This window comes from Anneissia japonica, unplaced genomic scaffold, assembly GCF_011630105.1.
Source record: "Anneissia japonica isolate Jap-2015-1 unplaced genomic scaffold, ASM1163010v1 scaffold24_len2511860_cov200, whole genome shotgun sequence".
Classification (NCBI taxonomy): Eukaryota; Metazoa; Echinodermata; class Crinoidea; order Comatulida; family Comatulidae; genus Anneissia; species Anneissia japonica.
The window spans coordinates 1,939,235-1,950,637 of NW_022730786.1; the positions used below are offsets into that span (position 1 = coordinate 1,939,235).

General features: G+C 30.7%; 1 protein-coding gene across 1 annotated transcript in view; it reads left to right on the plus strand.

Annotated features, from left to right (window-relative positions):
* Nucleotides 1–10,480, plus strand: part of LOC117115104 (centrosomal protein of 83 kDa-like) — a 19,299-nt gene extending 8,819 nt beyond the window's left edge. Inside the window, exons 7-10 of the mRNA XM_033258771.1 lie at nt 4,912–5,275; nt 5,392–5,492; nt 6,301–6,493; nt 10,090–10,480. Of these exons, the coding sequence (XP_033114662.1) occupies nt 4,912–5,275; nt 5,392–5,492; nt 6,301–6,493; nt 10,090–10,269 (838 nt within the window). The 3' untranslated portion in view covers nt 10,270–10,480. The remainder of the gene's footprint in view (nt 1–4,911; nt 5,276–5,391; nt 5,493–6,300; nt 6,494–10,089) is intronic.
* The last annotated feature ends 923 nt before the right edge of the window (nt 10,481–11,403 follow it).

Sequence of the window (11,403 nt, forward strand, 5' to 3'; positions counted from 1 at the left end):
CTTTCTGGAACTTATTGTTTAGAGACGCCATGTACAAACAAAGCAACAAGTTTCAGGTTCTAAATTTCTATTATTATTTAAATATGCTTTACACAATAAACTATTTACATATACTGTACTGTAACTGATTACTAAAATATACAATACATTGTCAATCATGAATACAAATGCTGGAATGAACACATATGATATGCTGGAAACCAACATAAAAAAATCATTCTTGCTGCACTATTAAATAGTTAAATTGTATACACATAATTATAATATTATTGCATTGGGTTGTTTGTAGCATTAAGTACCTGTACTTGGCAGATTAAATTACAATCACTAAAAAACATTTTTTATGTGTATACAGCTAATTAGAAGATTATTAAAATTTCATTAGGATAGCATTATTTAACTTTAAAGCCAAATGCCAATATTTGGCCTATGAAATTAGGACATTATTAAAAATTCATTATGAGATTATTATTTAACTTGAAGCAAAGTGTACCTGTACTGGTGGAAAGGTAGAAAATAGGGTGGTTACGCCTCCTTATATTAAAATATTCCAAAGCCTGTATCTCTTAAAAACTTTTTTTGTGTCTTAAAAAAATCAGTTAGCCTATATATATATATATATATATATATATATATTCCTCAGGCTTTCATGATCTCAATATATTCCGACAAACAAAGAATAACACTATCATTGGTTGGTTGTAGCACAGAGTACTTTAATCACAATCATTTTATTAGGAGATTATTATTTAACTAATCTCAATAATTATATTGAGACAAATGCAAAATAGCACATAAAAAATATCGTACAGTAGTTGGTTGTTTGTAGCACTGGGTACTCATGATTGTTTGATTAAATTACACACACACTAAATATAATTTTTATGTATACAACTAATTAGGAGGTTATTATTTAACCTGAATTAATTCAATGTATTGTGACAAACACAAAATAGCATAATCTTATGGTTAATTCAACTACAAAAAAAAACACCAGTGTCAATACTATTTTACAAACAATTTAACAAATTTGTAATAATTAACTGTACTTTTAATGCAGAATTTCATGGCATACAAGTCATGTTTTGTATGTTTCTTTCGACATATTTTTTCTTCAATATTTTTTTTAATCATTGGTTTTTGCGGTTAGCACCATCAATTGTAACATTTTTTTATGGTTTTAATATAAAGTGGGTAACTATGTGAATATAATAAAGGATGAAATGTAACGTCAGTTACCATGGAATTACCCAATATATAGCATATGATGTAATTAGAAAAACAAAATACTGTAGTTGTGGTTTGTAGCACTCATTAAATTGACTGATTAAATCACTTCTTGCAATATGTTCATGTCATGGGTGTATGCAAGGGGGGTCGGGAAGGTCGTACGACCCCCCCAAACATTTTCAAAGGTTCACATTTTTCCAGACTTTTTTCACAATGACATAAATAAAAAATCACTGATGAGGTACCAGCAATGAGTCCAAAAACTTTGCCAATTGTGTGACATACTGTAATCTATATCAATTCCATAAATTTTGAAACTGAGCCTGCCATCTGCTTCAAGCAAATTGTATTGATATTTTAATCACATCTTGCTGTTATTTCATTGTGAAAAGGTCCAAAAAATTATGATCACGACCCACCCAAAAAAAATCTTCGATACATGCATGTATTAGGAAGTTATTAAAATTTCACTAGGATATTTCATACTTATAGTTAACTTTTTCCTAATAATTATTGTCGATGGAGGGCAACCCAGATACTCAACATGAAATTAAATATTTCTAATTAAACACACACAAAAAAAAAATCATACATCTTAAACAAAATTTAGAAGGAAATGAAACTTCAGAAAGCTATAGTGTAGAAAGTGCTATATATTAAAAAGTCTATTGAGTGAAAGTAGATAAACTTGATTTCAAGTAAACAGCTTTAAGTTATTTGTGAGTACATTGTTTACTGGAATTAACTACAAAATAATGTTAAATAATTGTTTGTTAACCATTCCCAGAACTATACATTTAGGACATGATTGACTGATAGCAAGCTATATGTTCAATGATTACTGAGAACAAAAAAATGTTTTTTAGTCAAACATACACGAAATGTCATCAAATACACATTTAACAAATACTAATGTTATTTTGGTGAGTTTGCGGTATTCTGTCAGTGCTGGGGAACACTCAAGAGTTCACGCACAGTTGAATCTATCCTTTCATTTTCCCTTTCATAAATTTAAGTCTGCTGCAAATAGGAAAAAAAAACACAAGTGAGCATGATAGGTACATAAAAAGAAAATGACAATAACATAATAACAATCCTAACTTGTATAAAAAACAATAAACATAAATTAAGTCTATACAAAAATTTAATTTGCAGTAGTGCTAGTAATACTCTGGACTAGCATTGTTTTAGTTACCATATGAGAATTTCCTGTGTTAAAAACATGATTTACTATACTATACTTCTTTATAAAACATAACTTGTACTCTATAATAAGAGAAATCTGAAAATTATAGGTACCTGGAACAGTAACACGAAAGTACTGTACTATGCTACTGCACTGTAATGCATAGGCCTATTTTAAGACACTACTTAGACAGGCTTTTCCATCTTGATTTCAAAGGTCACAAACATTTTTCAATATTTTTTTTAAATCATATAGTGGTGTAGACTAGTCTTTTAAGAACATTTTGCTGGAAAAACATTTGGATACGACGCCCCGTTATGGAATTATAATATTTTTAATAACATGATGTCAGAAAATCAGCCCAAAGGCTTATCTTATTTCTGTTGGTTATGCACCGCTGATTCGCAATGTTTGTCATCACTTCAAAATGTATACCGATAATTTGTGGAAAAGGCCTATCCTCCTATGCCTAGACCTACTACTACTAGAGCTAACTAGGCTAGGCCTATTACCTAGGCCTAGTACTATTTATAATATTATTTATATCCACGGATTACCTTATCCAGGCATTGCTGCTAGGCCGCTACTACAATACATAACACAGGCGTTCGTTCAGGTATCTTCGTTCAAAGCATAAACCTGCTGAAAGTCTCATCATTGGTTAGAATACCTCTAAACGCTCTAGCATTTCAAATAGTTCAAATGTTCCCAAATTCTTTTCAAAATACACCCTGGAAATTTCTGTTCAAGAAATTCATCGACATTCTTCATCAATGTACCAAATGATCATCACTCTGCAGCCCTCAAAGTCGATCAGTACTTTAGGGAGGGTCTCAGTTCAAAACGGCAATAAACTTTTATGACATATATATATCGGGTATATTTTTTTTTTGTCTGTATTATAAAGTTTTATTTATTTGAACGTTCACTGATATTATTGTGTTTATTTTTATTATTCAATTTGTATTTTGTGATATTGTTATAAGGCCTATTTCTTCTTATTATTATTATTACTACTACTGTACTGTTTCATTTTTATTATTTTAAATTAATGTCATTATATAATCATTTTGTCACTATTTTAAATTATTTACATGTCTACTGCTTTTATATTGTGTTTCGTCCAATATGATTATTATTATTATTATTATTTTTTTTTTTTTGGGTTATTGCTGTTTTGACCCATTGCTATTCTGGTTAAAAAGTGTCAATCAGAACGAACACTTTAGTAATTATACAATTCCATCTTCAAAACTGTGTGAAAATACCTAGACTTAGACCTATCGCCTCAAAACATCGTACTACTTCATGAACGCGTTTCTATTCATTTCGTACCATGTTTCTCTGTCTAGCTGATAAGTCAGGCCTTGCTTGAATGGTTATCAGCAGAGGGGTGTAGGGTATTATATTGAATAGCTGACCAAAACCTTACCAAAAACAATGATTAATATTATATCTTTGTAAGTACTTGGCCAATTTTAACGGGAAAAGCGTGAAAATATTCAAAATCATGAAATAAAACATTATTTATAGCCCACTATATAATTTATGGCATAACATTTTAAAATAAATGTGCATCAGTCAAGGATTGTTTATGTGTAGGTGTGAAAACCTAAGAGATTAATCACCAGATAAAGGCTAATCCTTTTTTTCTATTTAGCCATGGATCTCGACCTGCAATGCTTTTTGTTTGTTTCATTAAAATATTGCATATAGTACATCAACAATAAAAAAAAAAAAAGCAGGATGCAAGGACAAGAAAATTTCTCTCAAACAACACAAATTTTGTCATAATTTTTTCATTCAATAATGTAATGAGTTATATAAATTTAACCTGTTGTACTTTATGCCTTAAGCTATGACCTGGAAAAAATTGTCCTTGGGCATACATCAATCAATATGTAGAAATGGTCTAGATGAAAAATACAAATAAAACACAAAACCAATATATATGTACCGTAGTTATTTTCCATCTTTTGAAATCTGTCGTTTAGAATTATAATTGCCATGAGCATTTTGAATTGCATACAAGTTCTAATAATTTTCTGATCGTTCTCTGGTGGAAAACTGTGTACACTCATACACACATGCCTAACACTCATATACACATGTATGCCTGTATATTCCTGCCTTACAATAACTACCAGACTAAATCACAGGTGGGATAAATGTGGCTCAATTTTTTTTGTGGCTCGCAACAACCCTATAATATGTGGTCCGCCTACCATCTTTGGCTAGAAAACCCCTTGTTTTACGGCCCAAAAATGATTATCTGTAGAAATTAATATTAAAACTGAGCATAAAGTGGTTATAATAGAAGTGCTGTATAGTTTTTTTCTGGAAGTGTTAAAAGTGCAGTCCTCAGTGTTAAATCAAACTTCACTTTATCCCTTCAACCAACCAATTTTTATACTCACCCTTGATCTAAAAGAACTGTATGATGGTTTCCATTTTTAGAATAATATTATTTTACACTGAATTTTTTATTTACTTAGAACAAAATTTGACCAGAATAATAATTTGAGCAATGAATTGGATCAAGAACGACAACAAAATGCTGGACTACGAGAAAAACTACATCAAAATCGCACAGAGCTCCTAAGTCTACAGACGATCGAACAGGAACTGAATGCGGAAAATGACAAATTCAAAAACTCTATCGACATGCTGAACGACGAACTTAGACTGGCTCGACAAGACATGGAACAAATTCAAGAGGTTACCCAGCAACGACTGGAACAACATAGGCTAGCTAGTCTAGATGAAAAGCAACAACTGCAGAAAAGGCTAGAGGAACTTGAAGATCAGATTCAAAACTTAAATAAAAATTTAGAAATGCAAGAAAAACTCCATAAAAAGGTAAGAAGATATATATTGAGGTTAAAGGTTGAAAGCAAGCATCTTAATGACCAAGCTACAACTGTACTAAATTATGAGTTTAAATGTCATAGACAACTTTTCCTTTTTTTTTTTAGAAAAAGAAAAAGTATCAAACAGTTGTAGATCGATTGAAAGATAAAATACAGATAGTAGAGGCAAAAGAACAACAACTAGAACTAGAGAATCAAACATTAAGGTAATTCTTTCTTTATAGATTTTATTTCTTATATTATTTTTACCCCAACATTTGCAAGAATGGATTTTTTAACCATTTATTAACACTTTTGGTAATACTTGTCCTGAAGTTTATAATTTTAGTAATTCTAACAAATTTGGAAATTTATATTTAATTACCTTGTTGAGTAATTTTTCTATTATTAACTTTTTATTGTGCTTTTTTGAAATTTATTTTTGTATTTTCTTCTGGCAAAGGCATGTGCAATCATTTTTGATTAACGTTTCATTTTTCTTTGTATCTTTATTGTCAGTGTCTGTTTCTTTTCTTGTCTGTGTCTTATCAAGCCTATATGTGACAATATATTTCACTGTTGGTTTTGATTTGAAATAAAATAAATTTAGAAGTAATGATTTTTTGTAATGCTAATATGGTCATGATTAGGATAATACTAACAAATAATATGATTAGGTTGATGGTTAATATAAAGATAATGAGTATCAAAAAGACAAACACAAAAATATTTATCATAATATTAATGGTGATACAGGTTTTTTTTTCATTCATGAATGTCATTCTTTAGAATTATGTATTTAACATTCAGGAGACAAATTCCCAAAGAGACATACTCAAAAGCTGTTCGTAAGTTACGTGAACTCCAACGCAAACAGAGCGACTAACAAATAATATGATTAGGATGATGGTTAATATAAAGATAATGAGAATCAAAAAGACAAACACAAAAATATTTATCATAATATTAATGGTGATACAGGTTTTTTTTTCATTCATGAATGTCATTCTTCAGAATTATGTATTTAACTTTCAGGAGACAAATTCCCAAAGAGACATACTCAAAAGCTGTTCGTAAGTTACGTGAACTCCAACGCAAACAGAGCGAGTTCAAAAGTATACTAGTCGGAGCGGACATGAGCCTTGCGCCAATCGCCAATCTATCATTAGCTGGAGTGTTGCCAAATTATAGCTCAACGCCATTTCATCCAAGAAGCTTTTCAGAACAGGTGAGTTGTACTATATTTCCTATCAATCAATCAGTCAATTGATCATTCATTGTTATCAAAACCCAGTCATGCATTGTGTACAATTTTAACAGGCATAAAATACAGAATTAAGTGGATGTGAGCCGAACAATATATTGTAAAACACAATCTCCTGTTGTAATTTGAGTGAAGTACTTTAAATTTTACTCATTTTTGCATCAGTTCAAATTTGTAAATTAATAATTAATATCAAGTTTTTTAATTAATTTTTTTTAATCCTTTCAAATTTATAATATTAATAATTAATATTTCATTTATTTTTTTATTATATTTATTTTTTTTCTTTTTAGGATGTAATAGATATATTCTTATGATTAATAATTTTCATGTAATTGTAACATTTATCAAGTGTTAAATTTTATTTTTGTCATAATCGTCAATAAAATGATTAACATTCTTACAGTCTGTATATTCCGATCCACTCAAGCGTAGCACAAGTAAGTGTGTGTTCCCATAGTTCCTGAGCTTATTCTATTCTCACAGAGCTGGTGTCCACTTCAGAATGTAGCCTAATACACTAGCTTCAATTCGTTACTAGCAACCGTTATCATTTGAATAACTGTATTGGTGTTGGATTTCTACAATATAGCATATGCTTCTCTATGCAAATTTGAACCGTTTTTAATTCTGTTTGGTTTGTTATGCTCTAGAGCGGTGCCTGGGATTATCAGTTATTTGAACTAAGTTGAACGGTTATTTCAACACAATGAAAGCTTACGTTGATTTCATTTAACTGTTTCACGAGTGTGATTTTCTTGACCTAGGGATATTTACTAATGGATGATATATTTTCATAGCTAATACATACAATGATTTTGCAGAATTAATTAGTTATTTTTAATATAACTAGTTCAGGTTTTGACTGATTGTTGAAAGAAAGAAAATGTGCATCAAAAATATAACTATTGCTAACTTCCTATTTTAATTGCAAATTTATAATTTAAATATGTTTTTCTTAACTTTGCCAATACAAATAACACAATAGAAACAATCTGTTTTCAAAGCAATGTGCAATTGTTATTTATAAATATTATTATGCCTAGTCATTGGCATTTTTTCAGCCAAAATACTAGGGGTGAATCATTTCTATCCCAGTGGCATAACATTAACAACTATTTATTGGGGCCCCGGGGGAGAAGGAGAATATATTGGGGCCCTTGAGTGTCAGAAAAGTATTTTTAATTTTTTTTTCCTTCTGTTTTGTAACTTGTTATATAATTAAATTACAATAACAAGTAATAATGGTACTGATCACTTCCTCATTAGCTTTCATCCAGAGAATATTCACAATGTGTGATAGTTCAAATCTTGATTACTATTTATGGTTAGCCGTGTTCTGTAGTTCAATACTTCTGCATTGGTTTCCAATGCTTGAAAATAATTAAGTAATTAAAGTATTTGATGAGACTTGAATGACGTCGGCACTTATTGATATTATCCAACACAAATTCAGACACTTGGTTGTTAATCTATCTTTATATTTGTCTGTCGTAACACTGATTGATTCATACGTCTATGACATTGTAATTATTCTGAGTTATTTGTATGTTTCAGTATTTGGCTGAGTTGGAGCTTGTGTGCTCCTTTAGATTTTATCCTTGGCTACCTATAAAACTGCCATTATCTAGCAATGCTGTATATTAACGTTAATATTTTTATTATTATACAGTAATTGTTAATAATATTACGAAATGTTAGCCCTACCTGACGTGTTATAAGTACTGAATGCGCAGTACATTCCCAAATGCTTGCGGAAAAAATTTCGCAAGTGATTCGGATGGGAATAAAACAAATGACCTCCAGGTAACTAGCCTAATATCTTAACCACTAGCCACCAAGCTTGCGCTTGGTGGCTAGTAATGAAATCGGAATATTATTATTGTTATTCATTTATTAGATTGAATTATTAGAATATGAAATCATTTGGCGAGGACTCTCTACCTTGTGGTCAGGGGTTCGAGCCCTCGCTGTGCATGACGCAGGGTGTCCTTGGGCAAGACACTTTGTCTGCGTTTGTCTCCTACTACTCAGGAGTATAAATTGATGCCGGCATTTACTGGGATGTAAACAGTGTCACGCTGTGAGGAAGAGTGGCAATCCCCACAGAGCATTGCACAGTCTGGTCAAGTGGCGTATCTATGGGGGGCGCATGCCCCTCCAAAAATTTCCTCCAAAATCCTGCAATCTTTGCATAACACCTAAATTAGTTGCTAATCAATGAAAAATCAATGAGAACTAAATTGTTACAATCTGTGTCCTACAGATGTTATTTCACCATTTTTTAATAAGCAATTATATGTTTTAATTGGTTTTTTAGGGTTATCTAAATATTAATATAGTCAGCATATCATTTTTAACATTTTACAGTCTCAAATTACTGCTACCGTAATTTCCGAGAGGAAATAAAACACAGTTGGAATAAAAGAAAGGAATGCACCTGTAGGGAGGTTTATCAAATAGATAAGATATGATTGGGATATTTGTGCACTAATGATTATTATTATTCTTAAGTGTTTGTTTTCATTTATTTAATAATTTATTTTTTATTTATTTAATTATATATTTTTCATTTTTTTTTCATTTTAGTTGTGATTTTATACTTTAGTATTTAATATTATTTTTATTGCATTTGGAATTTTTTTATTTCATTACTATCATCTCTTTTTCATGAATTTTATCTTGTAACTTTTGTTCTGTTGTATGGTCTGTTTTGAAAGAATGAGCCAATAAATTATTAAGCAATGGTAATATTTTTTTCAGGAAATAATGGTTTTTGGCTTGTATTTTACTATAGTGTCCTTAACTTGAGTATGCAGTAATGCATAATATTATCATGCCTTATATTGTATCATTAGAACACTACGGGTATAATTTATTCCCCTATATAACACACAATTCTGGATCCGCTACAGTACAGCACATGGGTTCACTGTTTTGCTAGAACTATATATCATTAAATTGACTAAACTGGTTGATGAGCACTAGTACATTATTTTAACTGTTTGCACTTTTCCTTGGCTCCTCTTAGCACAATCTGCCATACCTATTCCTGCTAGTATTCAGTGGTGGTGCCATGTGAGAGAGCCAACCTCCTGTCGAATAGTTAAGGAGGGAAACATTGGGATGTATTTTTTATTCTCCGATGGGTTCTGGGCCCTGCCCACTCCATTCAGGACATTACCCAATCTATCCTGCCTAACTTTTATGCCAGGGATTTTTAAAGTGATCAGACTTCAAGTAAAACCTGATGCTAGCCAGGTTACAACCGGGCCTTCATCTTAGAAGCTGAAACATACCTCCTGGTCAAACCCTCAGGCCAAACAAAATTTGCTTGGTAGCCTAATTAAACGATATATTATTTAAACATCATAAATCAAATAACAATTTTAATCTTAAAATTCTGATTCCGATTCTTCCCAGTATTTTTTTTCAAGGGCCCCGCCCCTTGGATATTGTTGCTATGGTCCCACAAAGAAGCATACATTTGATTGACACACCAGAAAGGTCCACTGATGGCCAATATTGAATAACTAATATAATAATTTTCTTGTCTTCAGGACCAGCACCACAACGATATATCGATGATCAAGCGCCGTCTAGAGGAACTCGGCGACAACCAGAAACAACAGTTAGATATTCTACTAGGGGAGCCGCCGCAGACCGCACGGTCCGATAACATATCCGTTAAATCAGATGCGGAAAAAGAGAACCTTACACTTGATAATATTTCTGAATGAAATCTTTGCTGGAGTTACGTTAGTGGTCTTGAACATTCAATTTCAATCTGATACCATTTTTTCATATCACATAGATCAAATATTTTTATAATTTTAATTTAATTTCTTACTTTTGTATTTTATAAATGTAATAAGAAGATTGTGTTTGTAATTTAATTGTATATTTATGTATGGTGTCCACCTTAATATTTCTATTAAATAAAGTAACATTCCAAATATGTAGTTTTTTTGTATTTTGTGATGAGTTTAATGTCATTTGGTGATTAAGCTATATATATATATTTAATTACAAATTTGACAATATTAAATATAATATTTATATACACTGGCCAAGAAAGCAGGAATATATACAAAAATGGATGAAATCAATCAACCTTTAAAAAGATTTGAACCATAGATCTTTACCTAACATGATGGCCTAACTGCCAAAATGTGACTGTGAGAGCACCCAGAAAGTTGTATTTTTAACTAGTTTGAATGCATCCTGTTTGAATTACTGATTGTATTTTTTTTTTATGTAATGATTTCTTTGTATATATTTTATAATATTTTTATACAACTTCAACTTATTTATTGAAAAATTAATTTTAATATAAATGTTGCAATTTTTTATTTTATGATGCCTTGGAGAACCCTTGATAGTTTTACTTTTGGTTATCTATGGAGGGCATTTCATATTGTTTTTCATTCTAAAATTTTGTAATAAATAAATCCCATACCACAGACAAAACATCCCTAATCCTTATGGCGCAGAGGTGTTATGGAATATATATAGAAAACTTTCCCTTTGAACAAGGGGAGATATATATTTCAACACAATATTGAGCTTTCTATTGGATGTACAAGATACAGTAGCATCAATAGAGTGGAGTTAGAAATCAGATTATTAATTGGAATCCCATATGAAATTAACTCCTATATGTTGTTTCATGATTTAAGTATTATCAATAAATGATCAAAGTTTATTAATTACAGAAATCTACCCAATGTACAAAGTACAGTTGCATAAATGAGTATTGAGTTAGGAATAAGGCTATTAATTGGAATCTCATATGGAATTACACGACAAAGGAAAAAACCCATGGCCAAGAACAAGATTTTTTAAGCGTATATGTAATATATATACTGTGTGTA